Source organism: Mauremys mutica, chromosome 3 (assembly GCF_020497125.1).
Source record: "Mauremys mutica isolate MM-2020 ecotype Southern chromosome 3, ASM2049712v1, whole genome shotgun sequence".
NCBI lineage: Eukaryota > Metazoa > Chordata > Testudines > Geoemydidae > Mauremys > Mauremys mutica.
The window spans coordinates 208,538,681-208,565,720 of NC_059074.1; the positions used below are offsets into that span (position 1 = coordinate 208,538,681).

At 43.6% G+C, this 27,040-nt stretch overlaps 1 protein-coding gene across 2 annotated transcripts; it reads right to left on the bottom strand.

Moving 5' to 3' along the window:
* Positions 1 to 26,994, bottom strand: TTL (tubulin tyrosine ligase). 2 transcript variants are annotated; one of them, XM_045010376.1, is made up of 7 exons: positions 26,526 to 26,994; positions 20,484 to 20,562; positions 18,467 to 18,699; positions 17,009 to 17,144; positions 16,581 to 16,850; positions 11,646 to 11,789; positions 1 to 7,270 (listed from the first exon to the last, which is right to left on the bottom strand). In XM_045010376.1, the coding sequence occupies exons 1-7, from the start codon at positions 26,680 to 26,682 to the stop codon at positions 7,156 to 7,158; spliced, it is 1,134 nt and encodes a 377-aa protein (XP_044866311.1). In that variant the 5' UTR covers positions 26,683 to 26,994; the 3' UTR covers positions 1 to 7,155. The 2 variants fall into 2 exon arrangements, with proteins under 2 accessions (XP_044866311.1, XP_044866312.1); XM_045010377.1 differs by lacking the exon at positions 1 to 7,270 and adding an exon at positions 9,343 to 9,451.
* Between the last annotated feature and the right edge of the window lie 46 nt (positions 26,995 to 27,040).

Consider the following 27,040-nt stretch of genomic DNA (forward strand, 5'->3'; position numbering starts at 1 on the left):
TAAGATTTTCTCTCTTTAATTGTTATTCAGGACAGAGTTGAATACAAATGTCAGAGAACCATGCACGGCTCACAAATCCTGTGAGAGACATACATACACGCACATCATGATAGTAATTTGAAAAAACAAACTAAAGATCTATATGATGTAACTTCAGGAGCTCTTTATGTTTGCTACAGTGATCATTTCAGATCCTTTCAAGGTTATTGTTTTCCACAGACTATTTTACTGACATTGATAATGAAACATTAACTCTTACTTATTGCACAGTGTTTTCCTCGTAGCAGAGAACAAGAAATGCATTGACCATACACACGCATGCAGTCCTGAAGGGTCTTGATTACAATGCGATACAGAAGTCTGACCTCCTTAACAAAGCTGGTTTTTAAGACAGCATCAGCATTTTCATCATTGTTTGGCTGTTGTGGTCAGCCTCTGAAATGGACTGGGAGCACGTTACAGTTGCAGCACAATAATCACAATGGATTTTAAAACAGGATTTCCCCCTATCCCGTATGAGACAAGCCACAGACCAACTAAAAACTTCAGGATCCAGTTCCATGAGGCCCTTATTCAGAGAGCTCATGTCTAAAATCCTTCTCAATGACTGACACAAAAAAGGATACAATGTATCAGACTAGACACCCATCACATTCTGCAGGATGGTATGCATCTTCTTGAAAAGCAGCACCCACCCCTTTCAAGAGCTCATTAGCAAGTAAGGCCTTTTCAATTAAACCTTTATAGGACTTACATTAGAAAATGTAATTTTTGCAATTTCTTTAAAAAAGTTCATGATCTTAACTTAAAATTACACACAAGTATACAATGTTCTAACTCTTCAATCAAAAACAAGTCCCTTACAGAAAGACAGTTTGGTAATTGGACAAAATACATTTTCCTTAGTGCGAGCACCCAGTATTTTAGAAACCACGGTTACCTTTCTGCTGTCTTCTCTTGGCAATGACTACCACCATGGAAGACAGAAAAATATTTTATATTTCAAATATAAGTAGGGTATAAAGGATGGGGAAATTGGTTACACACTGCTCTTCTGCTGTAACAAATGCCTCCTCCCCTCCCCCCAGCATTGTCGTCAGTTAATGAACCTTGTAGAATTCTGAGAAAAGGCATTTTGAAGAATATGGCTTCTTTGAAGAAGCCAGCAATTTGACAACTTGAAAAGCATCTTTAAAAAGGGTGAGAAAAGTTAAACAGGTATTGTGTGAATAATCAGATCACTACACAGAATTCAGTTAGTTTGGAATACAGTGAAACCCCTTAGTTTCAGACTTTTGATTGATAATGCAAGAGATCATCAACTGGAAGTCTATTATAACCAACCTCAAGGTCAAACAAATCTGTACCTGAAACTCTACACGTGACTACATTAAATTGGTTGCTCAAAACAAAAGGAAGCTGGTTGGTGCAGATTTTACTGTAAATGCGAGGCTCCCCATTCTGATGTCCAGAGTTAACTGTGGCTCTACAGTGGCAGAATTTGTCCCAAAGGCAGCAAGCAGGTGCTCTAGGGTGGCAGGGCATTACATGGAACATACGTTGCAGCATTCCAACTTTTATTTCCTCCCAGACTCAAGAAATCTAAGGAGCCTAAACTTGAAAACAGGACAATGTCAACGGTAATGTTCCCGCTGAGATGGGCTGATAGACTGAAGTTTGACAATACTATCAAATAATATCAACAGGTCATCTTTCCAAGCCAGGGAATCTGTGCAGTGAGAACGTAAACTAAGGAGCTAGTCATCACCCAGTACCTATCAATGACAGGACTACAGACTGATACAGAAACGGTCCAGAACACTGCCATACAGTGCCACTGTAAATGCAGTACTGGGCCATTACTGTATAACAAGGGGGAGTGGTTCTTCATGGGGGGGGATGGGGGGGCTATGTTTGTTCAGTTAATCTCTCCCATAAACACTGGGGCTGTCAAGGATTAAGATGATCCCAATCTCATCCCAGCTAACTGCACTAGGATGGCTCCGTCAGGTAGCTTGACGGGGGGGTGGGGTGGGGTGTCTGTGCTGCTTTCCCCCACACGGTAAAATAATGGGCACAGAGGACATTCCCTAGCTGCTCAGTAGGGAACCCCAGTGAAGCTGCACATCCTGACAGCAAATAACTCGCTCTCTCTCTCTGCCTTTCCCACACCTGAATGACAATAGTCCCATGATTACAGGGCTCATCCAGGGACCATCAAACCAGGGTGGGAGGAGGCTGCCTGGAGTCACTGCAGAATGATGGACCTCTCACACTATGCCAGCGGCTTTGCTCTGTCAGTCTCCCCTAGGAGCACAGCACACAAACAAGAGGCTTACAAGAGCATGTTTGGAGAAGGGTTCTACTGCCCCAGCGAGCTGGATGCACACTAAGCAGCTGTTCTCCTCTATGTATGTATCCTATACAAACAAGTTCCCGATAGGAACACAGCTACTGAACCTTTACTAATTCTTAATGGTGACCTGAAAAGGAAGAAAATGTCAACTGCCTCAGGGCTCGTTCCTTTTCTTCACTTCTTTATGATGTAAAAAACGTCCAAGACCTTTAAGATCCCCCCTTCCCCAATTTATTTTATACATTCCAGCCCAGTCTTAACTGGCTAACAAGCTAGTCAAATGATGATGGTATCACAAGAGCCAAGAGTAAAAGCTGAGAGGGGAGAGTGTTTTAGTTTAAACTCTTTTTTTAGTGCATACCAATTTTACTTCCATGTCGGATAAACATTCTTTATAAAGGACATCTGTTAGCCCTTGTCTTCACCGGGAAAAATGAGTGTTGAAACATGTTAGCTAACATTAAAATCTGAGTGCAGGCAAAGCAGGTGTGGTTTTAATACATTCTGGTCAGGTAAATTCTAGGGGGTTACTTTGACCAGCTAACATGTGGTAAAGCTACAACTTGCTCTGTCTGCACTAGGATTTTAACACAGCTTATCTAACATGGGCTTACCACCTCCCCACCTTTTTCCTACTGTAGCCATAGCCTGTGTCCACACCACCTTCCCTCTTCGATTAATGAGTTAATGAATGAGAGCTCACAATACACATCCTCCAACACCAAACTGACATTCCTGCTATTTCTGAAGGTAAAAACATGCACAAAGCCAAGCCTCACCACAGGTTTCAGGCCCATTTCCTACACATCAGGAAAAAACCAGAGGGCAAGCCCAGTTTTTAAAAGTCATCACTTTCAATTAAAGTCACCTTTGATTTTCATTTGACTGACTGGTACTAGCCAGATGGCTTTTAATTTGCACTTCACTCTCTAGCTACTACTGCGATCAGTTAAATGGAAATAAAAGGTGACCTAAAAAGAACTTTTTAAAATTTGGGCTTGTGCCTTTTCTTTGCTTCTTCATGAAATCAGTGAGAGCTGCTGGGAGCTCAGCTGCATTGAAAAAAATCAGGCCCCTTATTTAGGTGCCTCTACATGGACATAGGACCTTAACTTAGACATCCATTTTTGAAACTTCTACCCCCCCCCCACACACACACGTGAGCTCACTGTATACACAGTTAGAGCAGTCGTCCTTGTCAGCTTCTGGAATATAATATTTCAACCACTTGATAGTTCAAATGCACATTACATCTGCCATCAAATTTTCACAAATATTCATATACAACACTGAGCCCATTTCACACTTATTGCTTAAGAGACGTCTGCACAGCAGCAGCACACTTATGTGATGGTGGCAATCTGCTGGCCACTGGATTTGGACAGATTACACTAAAGGGGGCATACATTTCAAATATTGACTGATGTTTTAATGATAGAGCCCGTGGCTTTATTAGGCTTGTAGTCACGGGTTAGGATTATCCAACATCCCCCACTGAGGCTTTCTGTGGGTTCATTTCAGTACAAACCCTGTCTGTGCCCCTCATGGGCTTCCTGGCCTCCACAGTAATGGAGACTTCAAGTTAATTTCTAAAATCTGTTTTCCTTCTTTTTCTGCAGCCATGAAAACCTAACTCGAATCACCTGGCTACTCCCACTGAAAAAACAAAATTCCTGGCCTTACACTGCCCCTCTGCCAGGCAAGGTAACTGGACTCTTGACAGTGAGCTCAGGCATCCCCATACAAGTCCTAGGGCAGGTCTACACTATGGCAGGGATCGATGCTGAGATCAACCCACCGGCAATCGATTTAGCGGGTCTATTAAAGACCCGCCAAATCAACTGCAGATCGCTCTCCAGTTGACCCCTGCACTCTATCTCCCCCCACTAGAAGAGTAAGGTAAGTCGATGGGATGCAGTGTAGATCCCACGGTAACTCCACCCAAGATACGTCGACTCCAGCTACGTTATTCACGTAGCTGGAGTTGCATAGCATAGGTTGACTTACCGTGGTAGTGTAGACACAGCCCTAGAATAAGGCCTGTTCTTTGCCAGCTGATAAGGAAAGAATGCTATTCAGCCAAGGAATCTTTACTGATGTTTCCTGTCTCACCTGCAGTCTGGCTTGATGTACAGATGATGTTCAACTCGCACCAATGGAACGACCTCTGCAGCTTCAATGCTAGATTGCAGAGATGTGCAGAAAAGCAGCAATGGTGTGAAGAGCTTTGAAGTTATTTACTTGCTGTAAATAAATGAAGCCAGCAAGAGCATGAAGCCCTTTGGCAGAAGGGACGTGGGGGACAATCTGACAGCCACCTGGCCAAAGTTTTCAAATAGACAAACTTTTAAGATGAGTGGCTGAGTCCTTCCCCAAATCTAGCTGTTCTGGATCAAAATAATTAAGGTGTTGAACAGAAACTCCCCCAGTGTGCCCTAGCAATGAGATTTAAAGCTCCGTACACCTCACAGAAATGCTTCCGTCTCTCCCTTTGCTATAGAGCCAAGATTTACGAACACCGGACTTGGCAAAGTGTGACAGGTGCATTCATTCACAGAGCTCTACACTGGTAACCACCACTGAAACCTGAATTCAGAGATGGGAGATCTCAGCCCTAAGTCGAGGTAAGTGTGTAAGAGTGCTCAGACATTTCACTGGAGGGAAAAATTATACTACTTAACTCAATGCTTATTAAACTTGGCCAATCAGAAGCTTGGAACCTCCTAAAGGTGCTGTTTTGGTAGTTTTTTTGTAGCAGGAGCCACTTTTCTTTTGCTTGGGTCACCGTCATTAATGTAAGTATCCTCAACCCAAAGCAACTGTCAGAGACAACAGAACGTAGCTCTGATCCGACCAGCAGAGCCAGAACTCTTGCTGGATTTGATCCAGGTGCAGATGTCAGTGTTCCACAACAGTATCCTGTGTGGAGTGTGCACCACACAAGATAAATCCTTCTTCTAAACAATTCTCTCATGCCTTTCCGTATCAGATTCTGCTTCTCATTCAGTCATGCACACTTGTTTGTTAGGAAGCTGCATCATTTCACTGACCTTTTAAAATATGTAGACAAAAAAATCTAATCATAGAACTAAAATATGCTAGGATGCAACATGTAATGCACGTAGAACTGCAGCATCTCAGTACTGAAAATGCGTAATAGCTTATAGAAATCTTACTGGTTTCCTTAAAAAAAGGGGATTTTGTTAGTATTAGTCATTTGCAAACACAGACTATTACTTCTTAAACACTAAGATTAAATTTAAAATTCCACCTCTCTATTCCTACTGAAAATTCCCAACACACTGCATTGCAATACGGAACACACTTACAATCTACAGTACCCAGTTTGCTGTTAGGGACCCCACTGTTTTCTACAAGAGACACAGCCAACCTATTAGGTTAAAAATTGTAACTTAAAGGGTCTGTTTATGATGTGCAGAATGTTCCCAGGATTTCACATATCTATTTAAGTTATACTTAAAAAATGTGAGTTTCTACATTCACGTTTCTAAAAGGTTATCACAATAACACAACGCAATATGCAACAAGCGTTTCCCTGCTGTTCTACAGCAGCACCAGCTGATCATCAAATGCTTTCCCCAAGAGGTGACCTATTTCTACTGACTGATGATGCTTGGGGTAAAAAACCCAGCCATGTTTTGGCCATGCTGATCTGTAAGTGCTGAAAAATGCAATGTTTGGCCAATGGCGAGAGAGAAAATTGGTTGGGTTGAAAGGGATACAACTGGTTGGGTGGAAAGGCTTTTATTTTCAAGCCTCAGATGCATTAAAATAAGATGAAGAGTTTAAAAAAAATGTACATGAGCAGCTCTTAAAGAGGCTGCCAAGGTCCCCTTGGCGTTCTTTTGGTTAACAAAAACGAAGGTATTAAAAGCATAAAAGCTGAGAGAAGAGCTGAACTAAGATCATTTGAATGCCCCTCTGAAGAAGCCTTCCAAGAAAGTCAGACTGTGTTACAGCAACGTTCTCAACAAGAGTGTCAACCTGAACTCCCTAAAAACTGCAGATCAGCGGGAGAGGGGCTCAGTATTTGTTTTCTAGGGGTTCCAACTGCACCAGACTGAGGGGCAACCGATTCAAATCTCATTAGACAATGGAGACAAGTAAATAAAACCTCCTTCAACCCCTAGGCTACTTCATCGCGCTAGATACAGTACCCTCAGTGGTGCCACCTTTGCCATATCGTTCCTGGGTGTTTCGCTAGCTGATTTTAAAATAGACTTAAAATTCATTTTTTCTTCTTTTACATATCCCACAAAACAAGACAGCTTTTCACCTCCACACAAATGGAGCAGGAACAAAAAGGAGTTACCTATTGGGGACTGAGCTAAGGCACTAAAACTGCAGCAGGTGATGAACCAAGAAACCCACATCGATGGTACTCTTCATTAAATTGCCTTATTTAAAAAAAAAAAAAAAAAGGAAAAAGGTTTCTTTTTAGAAAAGGACGAGATAATACAATATTATTGTATCCCTGGGTTTTTTTAAACATTATTTTGCTGTTCTCCCAGAGAGATTTGCTTCAGTTATTAAAGTCACATGAGCTGTTTCCAAAGCAAAGTTTGGTGAAACACAGGCAGAGTTGTCTGAACAACTTTGGCTCATCCTGGACTCTCCTTGGATGCCTTCTTTTATTTATATTTTCCTCATGAATTTCCAAAAAGTTGTCTCTTTCCTCCTTTTTGGCATGATACTAAAGTCAATGATGGAACGGCCTTCCCTCAGAATCGATAGATGGCAGCTCTCCCATGTGTGTCGCTAAGATGGTCTTGTTGTCATCACAGCTTCATAAATATGGCTGGCTGGCTCTGCTTTTGCACTATGTCACTGAGGGGAAAGACACTAGAGATGGCTACATCCACTATACCTTGGCAAAGCTCTGCATAAAGTTTCCTAGAAGAAAAGAGAAAAATCAGAATGAAGTATTTTAACAGGGAAAGAGTAACACGTTGAACATTCTTTACCCTCATTCAAGTTTTCCCAGCAGCATTTATACTGTCTTGCCATTAATATAAATACCCCTTTCCGGTCTAGCTTCTTCTCTCACCACCTTGAGGCTGCTCATCCCTTTTACTATACTTCTCCCTCCACCTGGCAAAGATGGAATCGTAAATCCATGCCTTCTAGTAGCTATTGCAATGGACTACAGGATCACATTAGTGGGTAGTTCTATATTTATTTACTGTCAAAACAGATTATAGAACAAAAGCAGTAGAGACTTAACTTGAAACATTAAACTGAAGCACAAGACATTTTTTGGGGAAAAAAACTTCTCATCTTCATAATTACGTGAGACTCAAATTATTGTGTAGCACACTAAATTACTCCTGTTTATAATAGAAAATGTTCCTGCCAAATCATTCCTATGGTAGGTATTAATCCTGACCTTAGACACAGATGTGCAGCTCCGATCGAAGCCAGTGGGACTCTCTCATGTTTATCTGAGAGCAGAATTCCACCCTAAATCATGAGAGACGGAGACTCCACTAATTCTGCAGTAGTAAGAAAACCTAGCAAAAAGAGCTCCATGTCATGTGCTTTCAGGTCTCCTCATCTGATACAAATGGGCAGAGAAGAGTAAAGCCAACTTGGTGGAGTCTCTGCTGCCAAAAGTAAACCCCAATTCAGGGACCACATCAGTCCTGCAGAAGATACCTAGCACATTTGTGGAAGAGTCCACTGCAGGTTCACCCCCCCATCCCAGTCATGTAATTTTGATGCCTCAGTATTCCAAAGAAACAGGGCAGTAGGATGAACAGCAAATGGGGTTTGCTTGTGTGGCACTGCACAGGGATTTCAACTGTTTGGCAGAGTTAGTTGTGCTTCGTCACAGTAAGTTTCATGAAGCTGGTATTCATCAACATACATGATCAGCACCAGCAACAGAGATCAAGGTAGGCTCATTCCAAAGGGGGTAGAGAATAATGGAAAAAACAATTCAACCTATGATCAATCTAGTGTAATTTCTCTCTCTCTCTCTCTCTCTCACACACAGTTTATGAAACAAACAATTTCTCCAAGCATCAAACTCAAAAACGATGATATTCTGAGAAGCATTTTGCTGTTTTTACAAAATAAATTTAAAAAAGGGGACAAATTAATCTCTGGCATAGCAACAATGGACTTTGTTCAAGTAGGCCTACCTTCTGATGAGAGGAGAAGCCTTATCTGTGGGGTAACGCGAGACAGAATGACCAGACAAACTTCAGTCTAGTGAACAGCATCAATATTTGATAAGGTATTTTAACTTAACATGAGCTACACAGCTAAGACTGCTGAGGTTAGACAGCTCTAGACTTTTCTATATTTACTGACATAGGACGCTGTGGCACTATCAATACAACTAGTGTCAGTTAGTTACAATACTAGTAGCTGAAAGTCTGGGCTGCTGGATGGGTGTAATTCGTAAAGTCGCATGTGTAAAAAAACAAAGTGTCTGAGAACATAAAAATTGGACAGTGATAGACTGCAAAATCTGGTGACAATTGAGCTGGTTATATTCTGGACAAAAAGAGCTATCATCCGTGCTTGTAGCAGTGCCCATCGTTTCACACTGACTCCACAAAGATAACAGGCTTCAGGGTGACAGAGTGACATTCCTGGATCTTATAGATTGCATACAAGGACTGATGAACAACTGCCATGTTGATGGAATATTCATCTGTTTCAATGATGCAGATTTTTTTCTTCATCCCTGGTGACTGTCACTGTCCTAAAACAAATATGGCAATTTCTGTTGAAGATGTACTGTAACGGGTCTGGAGATAACAGAGGCTGATACGTTTTTTCCTACCAAGGCCTTCTTTACCAGAATTAACAAGGTCTTTTCACCTGTGCAACTGGCTCAGCATACCTTCAGCTTCCAGATTCTCTCTTGCACTGCTTTCAGTAGATGATTTCTGTATCAAATCTGACAATTTATGAAAGTGAGAGTCTCTCTCTCACAACCATGGTGTTAGATGGATTTCTGGCAAGCATTCTGTGTTTGCTTTCATTTCTAATGGATCCTTAGCCCTCTGGGATCAGTTTTTAAAGAATGCTAGAAGATGAGAACCTTCCACACTTTTAAGCCATCTTGATAGTTGTAAATGAAAACACAAAACATCCCTTTGGTTAAGTATTTCATTTTTTAAATTAAAGGTTCCACACCCCACACCTATACATTCTCTCACTCTTTTGGCTTCTGTGTCAATTCTACGTCCTACATCCTTTTCTGAATAGCATCGGTTCTTGCTCCAATATTAATACAAGTTCTCTGTTTTAATGCAGAATGCCCAGTGTCGTCTCTAGTTGGGGGACCTTTGTGTTGATTTCCTTAGCTCTCAGGAATCGTTTCCTATAAGCCTGTCTCTGGGGCTGGGCCTTATGCAGTGCTCTCTGCAGAAACAGGAGCCCTTAGCAAGTGAAAAGGCTGACCGCCAAACCCTAGCTGTGCTGCTCCTTTCCGGATATAGCCTCTCAAACTAGAGAGGAAAGATGAACTTCCTTGGAAAGGGTTCTGCAGTTGGGTGCAATGACAAGAGAGATTCTCCGGAGGTTCATGTTTGAACCCAGATCACCCTCTCCACTAGAGTTTTATCACAGGGCTTCTAATTTAAGCCAATTTGACACCAACTTGCCAAAGAGTCTCTGACTGCATGGACGGAATGCACTGAATAAACTGAACTTGTTTCCCCCAGAGCTCCCTGCCCTAGTCAGCCCAACCTCCTCTCTCCCCCTGCTCTGGGAGTAACACACCTCTCTGATTCTGGGTTGAGTCTAAACAGGCTCATCGGCACCTAGCTCTCATCAGAGTGTGCTTTCCTGAGCTGCCTCTGAACCTCCGCGGCAGGGAATTCGTTCCCAAAGCCACGGGCTATCATCTGGCTCAGTGACCTTTCCTCCAGGATCACCACCAGAGCGGCCAGGAGCCACCTAAAGAGCTGGGCAGCCTATCACAGGCTGTTTCTGAAGGAGAGCTCTGGAGTCAGGAGCCCAACACATCTGCTTCTCTATCACCACATGCCTCACATGCAAAATATTTACACTTCTTTCCAGAAACTCACATGCACAAGTTCAACCAACCCCTGGCAGATCTAGTTGGTGGCATTACAGGGGCATCTTTTCACTAGGGTGAATGGTTCTTGAACACCTTTGCAAAGGCATTGATGCAGCATGGATCTGTCTTCAACATCTGAGAGGCAGCTCTACACAAAGGATTTACTTTCCAGGTCTATTTGAGATATTTATTATAACCAATAAGAAACCAATCCCACCTTTACATGGGTTTAGGCTCCCCTATATCTCTTTCATAGTATGGCAGAGTAGGGGTGAAATACACTTTCTTGTCTCAAGTATGAAGAGCATATATTCTTTAGATTGCTCTTCAAAACCACATTCCTACAGAGCAGCTGCTAGCATTTGCAGGCCCACTGCATCAGCAACACACTCTTTTGAAGGATTACAACTGGATTTTCCTGATCTTGGCATGCAACACTTGTTTGTGAGCACTGGGACCAGAAGGTCAAGAGCATACAGCTGCACGTACAACAGCGAATGGGCAGGAGCTCCAGAAGCACCAGTGGGAGCAGAGTAAAGTGATAGAATTCTCTATGCCACATTAAGTTAAACCTGTTCCTCTCCACTGTTCCACTGATCGAGGCTGCTGATTTGTTCATGAAAATATATTGCTTAATATTTGGGTAGTTCTATTACTTGGACAATAGAATGTCACCCAAAAGTGCCTTTTACCCAAGTTTCTCAGGTTTTTTTTTTCCTCTAAACAAACATTGGATTCTCCTTATCAACCACAAAGTTTTAGCAATTTCTCTCTCACACAAAAAAACACCAGTGAAAACCCCCCCGGAAAGGTTTTATGAAATGAAACCAAAGCACATGTATTATTTGAATATAAACCCTCAGCTATTGTCCAAAAAACCCCTTCCAATTCTATAATTCAACAAAATGTAAGAACATAAACTCTGGGGTGCCATTTGGCTGTAGCTACTGCAGCATTACAGCCAGGGGGAGCTTTCTCCAGCCCCACAGAACAGCAAGGGGCCTCCTTCTGGGGTGTATTCAAGGCAGGGTCACCTAGACCGCCAAGCTTAGGGAGCAGCAGGCCATGTGTTGGAGGCAAGTCTCTGGTCTCAGTTACAGGACCGATCACTTTCCTCTCTGCTTGGTGGAAAGCTAACACCTTCTTCAGAACTACAGCAACGAGGGACCAGGTGTGCTGTGCTGTCAATACACGGGAGCCACCCTTTTATTACAGGAAGAGGATGCTCACTGTGCACAGGCGGGGGCCCCATTCACTTCGATTAGCCAGACCTTCAGTTCCTCATCTACCATGAAGTCAAAGCCGAAGAGCTGGAAACTCTGGTAGTGAAGGTGTTTGGTGCTGATTGCAGGCTCTATACACATAAGGCAGCTTCTACGAAAGGAAAAAAAATGCAGAATCTGACTTAGCAGCCATAACATTTAAGAGCAGTAATTCTAGATTCCTGGAGCAGACACAGTGTACGATCAGAAGTGTACAGTGCAGTGGGAAAAGCAAATGGAAACAGTGATCAGGAACAGACTTGTTCCTCACACTATTATTACTTTTTGCTATTGTGCCCAGCCAAAAATAAAAAAGATACTAAAAAAATCTGACTCATGCAAAAATACCTCTCCGTTTGCGCTAACTAAAGGCCTGATCCAAATGCCATTGAAGCCTTACCACTGATTTTATTGAGAGTTGGACCAGGACTGATTGTGGCAGGGACACTTCATAACGCCACAGGTTTTAGAGAAAGAAAGAAATGCACAAGAGCACAAAGAAGATTTTAACACAACTCTGAAGCAGCTCGACATGTTCCTGTGACACTCAACACATGTTTTCTGTGTTCTCCAATAACACAGAATGGCATAAAGCCAAAATCTGTTCAAAGAGTGATGCACAACAACAGAATACCAATCACGAGCCCGAGAAGTGCTCTCTTGTTATCTGCATTTAGAACGACTATGGACACTAGACATGCAAGAGTGACCTCCCAGCAACATGGGTATGATAAATAAATAAATAAATAATTGGAGATCTACCAATCTCCTAGAACTGGAAGGGACCTTGAAAGGTCATTGAGTCCAGCCCCCTGCCTTCACTAGCAGGATCAATTTTTGCCCCAGATCCTTAAGTGGCCCCCTCAAGGATTGAACTCACAACCCTGGGTTTAGCAGGCCAATGCTCAAACCACTGAGCTATCCCTCCCCCTAGATCATTAGAATAATGATCTAATAAACAACTTTTTTCCATTATAATAGAATTTCTCTTTCAAGTAGACAGGCAGGATTGTTATTCACCTCGCAGGGCGCTTTGACAAACTATCGAATGTAGAGAATACAAATATATGTACTTACCCAGTATATGTGTACATATACATAAACAACACACACCTGGATTTATTAACTAAACAAACAAACATTGTGCACACGATAAGCAGTCTGGGTTTTCATCGAGGCAAAGCAAAAGCATATTTGTAAGTGTGGTATAAGTCAGGTGATGCAGGGGCCCTGGCCAGGGGGCTCCAACAATGAGGGTGGTTATGTTAAATTGCCATCAATCTAATGAAAGTTTGCATTAAGTCTGAAGGAAGCAGGGTCCAATCTGTGCAACAAAACTGGAGCCAAAACTTACCAACTGAGAGTCCCAATGATTTCCACTGGGCTGCTCTCCAAGACTACTCCTTTGAGCAGGGCTTTGTAGGACCAGGACTAGCTGCATCAGCTGGGGGAGAAGCATGCCTGATCAATATCACACACGGGCTCCATTGCCTCTCTAGAGCGATGCCCTCAGTTCAGAAAGAAAGGAGCTATGAGGGGGCCAGTTACAGCTCCCTGATCCACAAGCCACAATTAGTTAGAGCTGCCTAGGGACACGAGATCACATCCCAACTGAGAACTGGAGGAGCACAGCTATGCTCTGCCCACCCCAATGCTGGAGGGAGGGGCAGCTGGCACAGGAGCGGACTATGACAGCTTTGTGCCACTGAGAGCTTCCCCCACCAAGGAAAGTTAGGGCCAGATTCTAGCCCCTTTGTGCCACCTGAGCAGCACAAAGGGGTCAGGATGGGGGAAAAGTGCCTGTTATCTACCTCATTCCTTTCTACTGTACCTCACTGCTGCAGAGCCAGTTCCAGCCAGCTAGTACCAGAGTCAGCGGAGGCTCTCATGGCAGTGCATTGGGGTGGATCTGGTGTATAAAAGGAGAGAGTGCGAGAGATATGGACAGCTCCTACCAAGATTTCAGCTCCCTAGGATTCCCATGCGCAGCAATGTGGAAGGACAGCACATAGACAAGTTGGGAGATCCAGCTCTGTCCATCTCTCCCCATGGGAGGGAACAAATGCAGAAAGCACTGCAGACCCTGCTCCAGTTGCTGGGCTACAGACTTGCACCTCAGTGCCAAGTCATACTGAATCCAACCCAAGCATAATACGTGGCTTCACAAATCAGTCTAAGAGCACTGAAACAGAGCGAAGGGTGAACCAGCCCACAGAAATGCAGCAGTTTGAAAGAGGTCTGCTGATTATCTGCTTGAGCAGGTGTCCAGAAATGTCAGCTCGTGATGGAATGTCAAGCCGTGGTTCAGCAGCTGTACAACAGGAACCAACTTGTTGTAACAGGAAACCATACCAAGAGGAATGTCTTGAAATAGCTCCTATCATTTCTGAGGGAATGGGTTTAAATAGGATGTTATAATGAGCCTGCATCCTTATTCCTAGGCACATTACTGGAGCGTTCTAAATAGTGAAATATTTTAGATTACAAAATCAATATAAAAGCCTGGGATCACAGTACAGCCTTCTGCTTCCAGCTGGAATGACTTTCGTTCCTGGCTAGACCTCATCCCAATCCTTCTGTTGTATCTTTGTTCCTCTGAGAACATGCAGGCTTAGGAATTGGGTCTATTCAGCCCAGGACCAGCTTTTCCAGAGAAAGGGGCAAGAAACCATATCTTGAGCAAATTATGGAATAACCTGGGAGCAGCAATGATCTAACCAGGGGAATCCACCAATAAGCCAATATTACATCCATTTAAAAAACTAGTCAAAAGGACACTCAGTTTGTAATGTGAAACCCTTAAAAGTTAGGAAATGCCAATATTAAGGTTGCCCATGCAACCCTCATTCAGCCCTCCTTTGCATATGATCAGGAACAGTCAACATGGATTCACCAAGGGCAAGTCATGCCTGATCAACCCGATTGTCGTCTATGACGAGGTAACTGGCTCTGTGGATATGGGGAAAGTGGTGGACATGATGTACCTTGACTTTAGCAAAGCTTTTGATAGGGTCTCCCACAGTATTCTTGCCAGCAAGTTAAAAGAGTATGGATTGGATGAATGGACTATAAGATGGATAGAAAGCTAACTAGATCATTGGGCTCAACAGGTAGTGATCAACGGCTCGATGTCAAGTTGGCAGCCAGTATCAAGCGGAGTACCCCAGGGATCTGTCCTGGGGCTGGTTTTGTTCAACATCTTCATTAATGATCTGGATGATGGGATGAATTGCACCCTCAGCAAGTTCGCGGATGACACTAAGCTGTGGGTAGAGGCAGATACGCTGGAGGGTAGGGATAGGGTCCAGAGTGGTCTAGACAAATTGGAGGATTGGGCTAAAATAAATCTGCTGAGGTTCAACAAGGACAAGTGCAGAGTCCTGCACTTAGGGAGGAAGAATCCCATGCACCACTACAGGTGGGGGGCCGTCTGGCTAAGCAGCAGTTCTGCAGAAAAGGACCTGGGGATTACAGTGGATGAGAAGCTGGATATGAGTCGACAGTATGCCCTTGTTGCCAAGACGGCTAATGGCATATTGGGCTGCATTAGTAGGAGCAATGCCAGCAAATTGAGAGAAGTTTGGGGCTCCCTATTACAGAAAGGATATGGAGGGAGAGAATCCAGTGGAGGGCAATGAAAATGATTAGGGGGCTGGAGCACATGACTTATGAGGAGAGGCTGAGGGAACTGGGATTGTTTAATCTGCAGAAGAGAAGAGTGAGGGGGGATTTGATAGCAGCCTTCAACTACCTGAAAGGGGGTTCCAAAGCTGTTCAGTGGTGGCAGATGACAGAACAAGGAGCAATGGTCTCAAGTTGCAGTGGGGGAGGTCTAGGTTGGATATTAGGAAACTATTTCACTAGAAGGGTGGTGAAGCACTGGAATGGGTTCCCTAGAGAGGTGGTGGAATCTCCATCCTTGCAGGTTTTTAAGGTCAGGCTTGACAAAGCCCTGGCTGGGACGATTTAGTTGGGGTTGGTCCTGCTTTGAGCAGGGGGTTGGACTACATACCTCCTGAGGTCTCTTCCAACCCTAATCTTCTAGGATTCTACAAGATAGTCTAATTAACATGATCAAATTTTTCCCACAGGACCCTGCTTCATTCAGTACACAGGATGGAGCACTGAGTAAACAAAGCAACTCTTTGTTAGTTCTTTGTATCATCTCCACCCGTAGCTCCTGATGATATCTGTTTGAGTTGTGAATGCTTAGCACCTCTGAAAATCAGGCCCCACTTGTCTCATGCATGCACCTAAATCAGTAAGGCACCTGAAATTAGTGGAAACTTTGGTGAATTTTGGCTTACCCATCTTATTCAGATATGTACACATATTTACAAAGTTGAATAAGAAACAAGAATAGCTCCATTCACCTTGTGGAAAGTCCCTAGATTAGACAAGTGCCCCACACTTCCTATGTGACCTTGGCCAAGTCACTTAACATCTCTGAGCCTCAGTTCCTTGTCTGTAACATGGAGAGAACGATACTTTTGTCTGTCTCGTCTGTTTAGACTGTGAGATCTTTGGGGCACGGTCTGTCCCTTACTGTGTGCATGTACAGTCCCTACCACAATGGGTCCCCAGTTCTGGTTGGTGTCAATGGGTGTTATTGTAACACAAATAATGATTGCTCCTCCCTTGGTTTTCACACTTCAGCTGCTAGAAGAGGGCCTCCTCCTCCCTGATTGAACTAGCCTCGTTATCTCTAGCCTGCTTCTTGCTTGCATATATATACCTGACCCTGGAAATTTCCACTATATGCATCCGAAGTGGGTATTCACCCACGAAAGCTCATGCTCCAAAACGTCTGTTAGTCTATAAGGTGCCACAGGACTCTTTGCTGCTTTTACAGATCCAGACTAACACGGCTCCCCTCTGATACAAATAATGATCAACAACTTACCTTATTATTTGTTTGATCTGCAATAACAGGCTACTTTCCAGTGTAATGTTCAAAGAACTCATCAGATACTGATTGAACTCCTCAAAGAACATTTCGTTCCCTTCTTCATACTTCCCATAGTTTTTAGAATATTCCTTCTGTATGCAGTGATTGGTCAAATGGCAGGTTTTGTCTTGGAAATTAGCACTATTGTATGGTTCTGAAGAGGTCCGCAGAACACCTTCTCTGTAGAGGTAGATATTATATTGGTGGTCCACTAGAACCCAGCTTCTGAAAATTAGAAGAACACTAAATAGGGTTTGGGTTTTTTTTTAAGACTGCATATGCACGTAATCAGATTAACAACACTTCACTCACCCTGATGCATTTTCTCTAATCTTTTTGAATAAGAATTGACAGGCAATCTAAGTATCAATAGAAAACGTTACCTAATATCAAACTTGCGATGGCCTGGCTCTAATAGCATCGGCTTTTCAAGGTATTTCTGAATCACATGCACTTGTCCTTGATCATCTATAAAGTTCAGAAGTTCAGTAGCCTCTGAAGAAATAAGAATTCCTTCACCTAACATGAAAAAAGCAAAGGTAAAATAAAGCAAGTTTCACAGACATGATCAATGGAAATTATTTTTTAAAAGGATTTTTGAACTATTCCAAAATATATGTAATGACATATGTTACTGGGTCTCTTAGTGCAGCAGATTTGGCATTATGACCATGCTTGAGAATATGGAGGTAAAAACCTCTCTGGCTAATAAAGATGTTCCTCTCGGTACCCAGAGATGTCTAGGCTTCAAGACAAAGGAAGAGTTTCAGCCATAAGAGTTACAGTTGTAAATACACATTTAGATCTTGGGACATCTATGTACTTAAGAATCCGGATTGGGTGTGTGGTTGAGTCTTGTTTAAAATTTGTGCATTGTGGCTTCTACTGTTTTTCCTCAGGTTCTTTAACTACCAAACAGAATTCTTCCACAAGCCCAATTAACAAAAGGTGTTTATCATGCACTATTGGTGTTTCTGTTCTTGCCTCCCTTTGGCCTGGTCTCCAGCATCCCCTATTGCCAGCCATGAGCACCCAGACATCACGAGCCGGTGGGGAGAGAGCTGCCTTAACTCCCTGTTCAGCCAGGAATGCAGGTGTCTCCCCAGCAGCTGCTTGGGGGGCAAACCCCCCTGCTCCATTATCCTCCCAAATCCTCTGGAATGGGAAGCTACCAGTGGATTCCTCTCCTTCCGCATCACTGGGCTGAGAGAGAGCAATACAACACTCACATTCTCCCCAGTCTCCTGTCCTCCACCTGCCTCTATGATCATCTGTCCTCTCCGTAACCGTTATCTTCCCTGCCACTCATATTTCCCTGCACCCTCCTACTCCCACGCTCTTCCCCCACACATTTCCACCCCCACCACTCTCTTCCTGCCCCCCACATTCCCTCATCCCCGCTCAGGCTCTCTGCCTGAACCCCACATTGCACTGGCTTTGAACAGGACACACCTCCTGTGCCTTGTCTCTTGCTGGGGTCTTCCCCACACAAAGAGCTCTGCCGGGGAGCAGTACTGGGTGTTTATGGGTCATTGCTGGTCATTTATTCACCCCCAAAATATCAGACAGAATGTGCAGGTTTGTACTTTTAATCCGTGCTGACGGTTCCCTAGGAGCAGAGAGGAGACCATAAAATGCCCCAGACGGTGCAGAGAACAGAGTTCTTTGTGGTACTTATGTAAAGGCCCGCAGCCCGGAGCACACACTGCTATTAAACAGGCATATTGCAACCCTGGCTAGACACGATGGAGGGAAAATAATCATCCTTTTTTTTTTAAAAACAACAAAAAATCAAACAACAAGAACAGAAAAGAGTTGGAGCATCTCAGCAGGAAACAAACCTTTGGCACCGGCCGAGGATTTGGCTATCCACACGTTCCCCTCCCCACTCTCCTTTCTCTTGTTGTATGAGGCCAGGAACACTTCCCTTTCATCCGTCCTGGAGTTGTTTATAAGATGGCGAATTCCATTCTGCACGGGAGCCACTGGAGTCTTTAGGTTAGTTGGATAAATCATATATGATTCTGGGAACCATGTGCAGGATTCTGATAACTCAGGGCTCGTCTTGATTAGCCTAGTTGAAGAAGATAAACCAGCCCATTAGCCTTGCTAATCCTAGAACATGCCAGCTCCCAAAATAATTTATACTTATTAAATGCAAGTTATCATTAACATGAGCCTTTTTCCTGGTAGCGAATATGGTTAATGCATATTCAACAATAATAATACTGTACTGTATATATTTCTATTAACTTGCTGAAAACAGTCTCTGTTTAAAGCTGCTAGAAGAAAAAACAGTAGGACAAAATATTTTTTAAAAAACAGCAAATATTGTAATACTATAAGACAGATTTGTGTAAATTCCTCTCTCTCCTAAAGATGTTTTTGAGCACTCATCTTTCTAAATAAACGCTGTTATAAATCACTGATCTAGATCTTTCTATTTTGTCTTTAATATATTTGCCTTTTATCATGAACTGGAGTCAAATATTCTGAAATAATAAATAAAAAATGGCTCCATATAGCTAGATATTGCACATTATCCACAAATCTTTCTGAGAAACCAACAAAGACTTTTCATTGGGAATCTTGTGTCCTAACACACAAGCCCCTGCAAAAATTGCTGCGCAATGGAACTTGATCAGGAAAGATGAGGTGATCAGAATGGTGAACTAGGCTATTCAGGACAGTAATTTCCTCCCAGTGGGAGCTATATATCCAATCCCAACCCACAGAAATTTCCCATTGACTTTAGTGGGCTTTGGATCAGGTCCTTTGTCAAAATGGTTTTGTTCAGAGTCACAGGGGATTTTTAAGCAATTAGAAGTACTGGTGACTCTTGGGAGTAAGAGGGAAAGTCACCTACAGCTTTAAAAAAGACAGACACTGACCACAAAGCACAAGCTATATAGAAATAATTTTGTGAATCTCAATGAATGGTCTTAAGTAATCTGCTCTCTGGCACTGGGTGATTGTTTACATCCTATCTACATAGAAGGGCCTGGGATTTCTAGAAGGGATTTTTTAACAAACGTAAGCCACGCAGGCCCAAGGTGCACCATTGTATACAAACGATTATGATGGGCGGGCTACAGAACGATACTCCACATTATGTAAGTCAATGTAGGCCCTGCAGCCTGTCTCTTATTGTAGGACAGTGAAGCCTTAAACAGTTTGAGCAGACCAGGAGCTTTGAAATGAACATGCTGTAACTGAAGCAGAGTTCAGTCCTAAACCAACTCAATATTCCATCTCTTTAACAAACGGAAGCACAAGCACCACTCCTTGCAGGAGACATTGGCACGGCTGATTATGATGAAATTCTGTCTCTGAGTAGTCTCTTTTGAAAAAGATGTCTCCTGGCATTCACTTGACCAAAGAATCTGGTTAGCTAGAGGCACATTAGTACTGCAAGTCTCTATAAAAATGAACAACAGAAATAGCAGATTGGAAGCAAGTTTTAAAAATATATCTACCAGGAGAAACAGATAACATTGTAGTGGTTGTTTCTTTAGGTCCAAATTTTAGGAAACAACATCTGCTTCTCTTGCGTTCCCAACTTGACATGCAACACCATTTGCAAGCACAAATAACAGAATTACAGATACAAATGCTGCTTGCTCATGAAAATCAGGTCCAGTATCTAGAAACTGAAATGCTATTTGGGCACAGAAATGATTGTGAAGAAAAAAAGCAGATGCAGCTTCTGAAGACTGCCGAAGGGTCCCTGAACAGCAGGCCTTTAAAGGCAAATTTTGGTGCTTTTTCTCAAGCATCATACAAAACACACTTAATATTTAGTTGCATTAGAAAGAACATTTCTGCAAACATGCTGAAAGGTTTCAATGGAATCCTTACTTCACTAAGGAAGCTTTGCGACAAAGCTTGTCAGCTCCTCTGTAGTAATTTACCAGCTGCACAAGTCCAGGTTCATGACCTACAAGAGGAAAGAGAGAGTTAAGGAACAAACTTTTCAATTAAAAAAAAAAAGAGGGGGGTGGGGGAACAGATTGCTAAGGAATCCTGGGAAAAAAGAGAAAAATTAGACTTCTCTGTTATACAGTACCCCAGACAACCACATGATGTTGATACTGGGCCCAGGTTGCATCATGAGGTGCACCTTACTTAGAATGGTCAAGCCTAAGTTAGGTTTTACTATTTGCGGTGGTAAGTCAGATATGCCTTATACACTTCCATATTCTAGTGCTGGTTGTCACTCGTACATACTTGGTATTCCACAAATAGGTCTATTACCTAAATATCTGTAACGAACCAAACCTCCCCCCACCGTGACCCCATCTTGTCCTTACAACAGAGAGTAGCGATGTGTTATTTGCTTAGAATGCCTAAAAATCCTTTGTCCCCTGAGGTTCACCAGCTAGACAAGTGTCTGTAAGCATTACCCGCCCCCCTCCTCCCAGGCACAGATGGCGGGGGGACACCTCGTGAGCATTTGAACTCAAGAAATAATGCAACAGCTCTACCTTGTGTGTCTTGACAATTAAACTCAAATGATTACTTCTAAGAAATGTGCAGAATCTTTCATTTATTGGCTAGGCAACCTTGTTTTAATTTTCTTGGCCAGAAGTAAAGGGGTGACTAACAGCAGGAGAGCCAGCCTGAGAGCTCAGGACAAAGCTGAAATATGAAAATGCCCAGATTCAGGAGAAGCCATCCCTTTCCCCATTGCTGCCCTGTCACGTGACTCAAGGAGTGCCCTACTCACAGTAGGTACAGCTGAAGAGAGGCTCCCTTCACTGAAGACACTGGCATCTTTTCTATCTGATTCAGAAAAAGGAAGAATCATGGGCTACACACAGAAGGGGCAAGGGTTTGATTTTGTGTGGCCAGACAGACAGCAGGGCACCCATTGGCAGTGTCCTGCTCTGCCTGAGCTCCCTATAACAGAGCGCAGGGGCTGAGAGCAGCGGCACAGGATTGGCTGCACACAGACACGTCCATCTTCCCCCAACCCAACCCTGTGCTAGTAGCCATTGGACTGGACCAGAATCCAAACTGGCTCCATGGTGTGTGTGTGTGTGTGTTCCACCCACACAGCACACCCGACCAGACTGGGATAAGGGTTTGCCCCTAAGTGCACCCTTAGTTGCTCCACGGAGACCGTCCTGAACAGAAATGGCACCCAAACCAGCTGGACGGACGAGCGGAGGTTGGGAAGGGACAGGGGTGGGTAGGTAATTCAATGAAAACCCTGAGGCACACTCCAGCTGGACGTGCTTTAAAAGGAAGAGTATAAGACGCACGTTAGTTCCATGCATGGGAACTAGACAAACTCACACAGCACTCGCAAAATAAGAAAGGGAGATACTGGTTTACTGGTTACTCTAATTCCGTGGTTTTCAATGTTTTTTAATTTGCAGGCCCCTGAAAAACTTCCAGTGGAGGTGTGGATCCCTTTGGAAATATTAGAGACTGTCTGCAGATCCCCAGGGGTCTGCAGGCCAAAGGTTGAAAACCACGCTCTAGTTGTTCTAATGCCACCCAAAAAACCAATGAGTGACTGACATACGCGAGTAGATTTTTAATCTTTACTAACCAGTTTCCCTGAAGCAAAAAACAACAGAAAAAGAAAAGTGAATGCTGGGGATATTGGCTGTCGGATGGTCATTCAATAGGCGCTACTGTTGGAAGAACTGGAAATTATGTTCTAATCTTATTACTGTACTTTCATTTAAAGAAAGAGGAATCCATTATGCACGTTATTGTGTTACTACTAGACGAGGTTATTCTAGTGTTCTTTTTCGCCATTAAATTTGTACATATGCACTTTAAGATCCTTCAGTTAAAAGAACAGATACAGACAAAACAGTGGGGGGGGGCAGGGGGACAGGAAAATACACAGCAAAATTCTGGAGGGAATGTCATGGCAAGGGGAATCAGTCCTACTGTCAGGGAACAGACGCGGGAGCTATTTCAGGAATGTAGCCCCACATTCTTATTACAGGATTAGGGAGCTGTCCCGATTTACTGAAATGAGAGAGAGAGATTCCAGTTCAGAATAATCCTCCTGAAGGCAGCCAGGAAACATATTTCATTGCAATGGGGCAGATCCTTCTCACCAAGCACATGCAGATCTCTCAACTTCTGAACACTGCTCTCCCCAGGAGAAGGATCTCCTCAGGATCAGCAATGACACCGCATCTGTTCTCATCATTCTTCAACCTCCCCAGGGATCCCGTACAACAGTGAATGCAGCCTAGGTCTGCCATCATTTCCCTCCCTCTCCCCCATAGTTTTAAGGCCAGAAGGGACCTCTGAGATCATCCAGTCTGACTTCTCGCTTAACACAGGCCAGAGACTTCCACCCACTGATTCCTGCATCCAGCTCGATGACTTGTGGTGGAGCTACAGCATATTTGTAAACAGGCCAATATTAATTTCAAGACTCCAGATAACTGAAAATCTACCACTTGCCTTGGTAAATTGTACCATGGTTAATTACCATCACTTACTAATTTGTGCCTCATTTCCACTCTGATTTTGGCTAGTTTCTGCCTTTGCCTGCTATATTAAAGAGCCCTCTACTATCAGATATCTTCTCTCCATGTAGGTAATGATTACTTTTCAGTGGAACACTCCCTCTATGCTAAGGAATGACCCCCTTCAGGAGGGGAAGGAAGTTCTAGGGGCAGTAGCATGGGTCCCTGGCAAAAATGCAAGGCTGTAAGAGAGGGGAAGGGAGGCCATGAGCTGGTGCAGATGCAAAGGACCTCAATGCAGATGCCCCTGTTATCTTCAGAAGATCCCCTGGGATCTAGAGAGGGAGAGGTGATGAACTCTAGTCTACCGGAAATCTGCAAGAGGCTTGTGAAGTTTGCTCCCTTTAGTTTTCTGGGGGGTGAGTGGGGGAGAGAATGGGAGTGGTGGCACAGGGAGAGGAGCGGTCTGGCCATAAGACTGCAAAACAAATAGCTCCTATAGAAATGTGGCTGGCAAGAATAAAAGAATGACTTGCTGTGAGCACTACATTAACAACTGAACTCTGAGGAAAAACACAGCAAGTGAGACAAACTGGTTAAAAATAAACCATCCACCAGGTGAGTTTGGCAGTAGCCTACACACTGCCTCAGTTTTGTTGTGTTCTCCTAGCTCATAATTCTATTGCTATGCAATCAAAGTTGACTTCTTCAACAATTCTGGCAATTTCAACATTTTCTTCAAATTTGTAAAAATCCCTCTCCCCCTCCTGTATCTAAAATTGTCATTTTGGGGGCTTTGTGCTGGTGGATACATATTAATGAAACATGGTCATATGTCCTACCAGGTGTATGACTCCCAATATCAAACATCACAGATCAGTCCCCATTTCTTTTTAAAATGGGACACCATCAGGTTACAGATTCTAGTTTGGTAAAACATTTTTTTTTAAACTTGTGTTACCAATAACTCTGTAGGATCAGTCCAGCACAATTTTAACTGCCACATCAGCTCAGGGGGAGTTTAGACTGCAATTGGCCAGTAACTGTAATTAATTGTGACCTTGCCACAAGCCCTCATGGTAACGGGTGGATGCATACATTTTGTACCTGGGTTGGTAAATCTCCTATGAGAATTTTGTAAATGGCTTTAAAGCTTATCTATTTGCACCTACTGTAGATGTGCTGCACCAGCTTACAGAGTAGCAGTGCAGCTTACCACAGTTTGGGTCACCACTGAGGATGGGTAAATCAAACAATCCGCTTTCAATAAACAAAAGAAACCCTAAACCTCCCAGTGGGTGTGAGCTTGAGGGAGTGAGGAGCAGCCCTCCCACAGGCCCCACCACCTCCCTCCCTTAGCATGTCCATTTCTAGACCTGCAAAGCCAAAACAACATGGACTTGGGGGCCAAGGGGGAGCCTGTCACAGAGCTATTATGTTCCCAGGCCAATTTCCATGATGTTTCTTTTCCTGCCTCTCACATTAATGGATGGAGTAAGTGAGCCTGGGCACTGAACAAAGCAAGCACAGATCTGTCGCCCGCCCAAGAAAAAGTATAGGAAGTTTTCCACAGGCACACCGCTGAGTTCCACATCAGCTGATAGACTCTGAATGGTCAGTGCTGAATGAGAAGTGTTAAAGAACCTTTATTTCTTTGGTTCACACCAAAGTGAGAAGTTCGATTCTTTCCATTTCCCCAATGCTTACACAGCCCTGTCTTCACTGAGTCAATCCCTTTGTTCTCTTTGATCCCAGGCAGGGTTTTCTGCAGAGTGTTGCAGCATTCTTCTAGTGCTGTTAGCAAACACAGAGGGCAGCCCTGGATGAACCAGACGTTTTGAGAGCAAGATACTTGTATCTGAATACATCATGGCTGGCTTAATTCAATTCTGACCATCTCCTGAAGAGAAGCAGACAACCGTGCCAAATTCCACACAGAAGTTTTTCAATGAGTCATCTCTCTGTTCACTGGGCTAATTTCAAAATAAATTCATGTAGAATCATAAATTAACTCAAATAGGAATGACAAAGGGACAAACTTTCATATAACAATCTGCCCAAATCTAAATTATAAGAGGATCTAAAAACTGATCAAATCACATCTTAGTACCACTTAAAGAACTTCCCAGTGTCCCCCTTCACAAATGACTCACCGTTTTTACATTAGGATATATATAAAAAAATTAATCCTCAACAAAACACATTGCATATCCCATTTTGAGACCACGGTACTATTATTAAATTACTTTTCGCCCACAACTAAGCAGAACTCATTTTCTCCCGTGAGAAAACTTGTGATCATATGGGTAGCTGAATGATAAAACTATGGGCACAGGTTTGTCATACAAACAGTTACATGTTATGTTAAGTTTTTTCCCCCCTTTAGCCATGCTTGAGTCAATCCTGATCCCAACCCCACCCTCAAGATTTCAGAAAAGGGTGAGGAAGTTCTCACCAAACGAACCCATCGCGGAAGTTCAAAAAGGTGAGAAACACCTCAAGATCAGGAAGTGTTAGCTATTTCTTTAAGGGTCAGAGGGCTTCCTGGAGAAGGGAACATGTGGGGATTAAAGATAAAAGCAGAGTGAGTGTCTCCACCCTTTCACACTTTGGGGGCTAGGGGGGCGTGAAATCATTCAAGAAAGGGAGGTTACATTTTGTAAGAACCAGTTGGCCTTGCTTTCCATATCAGACTAGGCAATATTTCAAATAGCAATTTGAATTCATAAACATTACCATATTTCAATTTAAAATAGTGTCTGAAAGAATAAAACTCCTGGTCTCCAGCTGAAAATTGCAGATATCTCATAATATAGCATCATGTTGCTGAGATCTCTGATTCTAAGCATTCCTTTGTTCCTGGTTTCTAATATAAGATACTGCTATAAACAGATTTCCTCTAAGATTCCACATTATAATGGAACAGAACCATAAAAACTAAAATGTTTAATGCAACATGTAACCAGAAATGTTAATACAGCCCCAAATGACTAATTTCTACAATTGGGTAAATTAATCTTTAGATAATAAAAATGCTATCTTTTTACAAAGGCTAACTTTAAAAATAAAAGCCATCACCATAATATAGCTTCACCTATGCTGTTGTACCTCCCGAAGGCAAACCCTCTGCTACTGCTGCTGCCATGCCAATGGCCAAGTCCCTCCCTTGTCGCAGCAGACAACACCCAAATCTACACTCTGCAGCACACACTAGTCACATAGTAGTTTACATTTCCCAGTACGCAAAAGCATCTAAACGCACATCCCCACAAACAGACAACATCCTGTAATGGAAACAAATTACTTCACACTATTGATGAAACAGTAAAAACCACAGGTTCTGGCCCACTCCACACAAACAAGCCTTAGCATGTTGCATTGAACATTGATAAAAAACCAGCTGCGGTGTTTGCGGTGTTGTTCATTGGCCTTGTCCTGGCAGTGCTGGAGTCTCTCTTACCCAGTCTCCCAAAGGGCAGTCTGTTCCTCTCCCCCAGCATCAGGTTAAATCTGGGGTTGTCTCTTTTCAGCCTCTTCCATTGTCCGGTGGCCAGGAGTATTTTGGACACTTCAGCATAGATGCTGCTGTTTTCATCTCGTACCACAAAAGTGTACATCGTCCCATTAGCCACGAGCAACTTGCAGCCCGAGCTTGGGGGCAGCGTGGCTTGCAGCCCAGCACACCGCGTCTCCTCTACCCCGGCCCCCACCTACGCGGCTGGACTCAAACAAGCCACCCAGCGCGGCCTGGCATCTCTCCCGGATAACCCAGGCGCGGGGTTATCGTCCGCTCAGGAGGGTCCCCCGCGAGCCCACGGGCCCGTCCGTCTCCCGCCGCGATGGAGGCCGGTCGGTCTCCTCAGGGCAGAGCCTGGCGCGTGTCTCTAGCCCGTCAGCGCCTCCTGCCTGGCCCCGGAGGCCAGGGGGAGCCAGGGCCGCCCCATGCCCGCAGCCCGTGTCCGCCGCCTGGCTCAC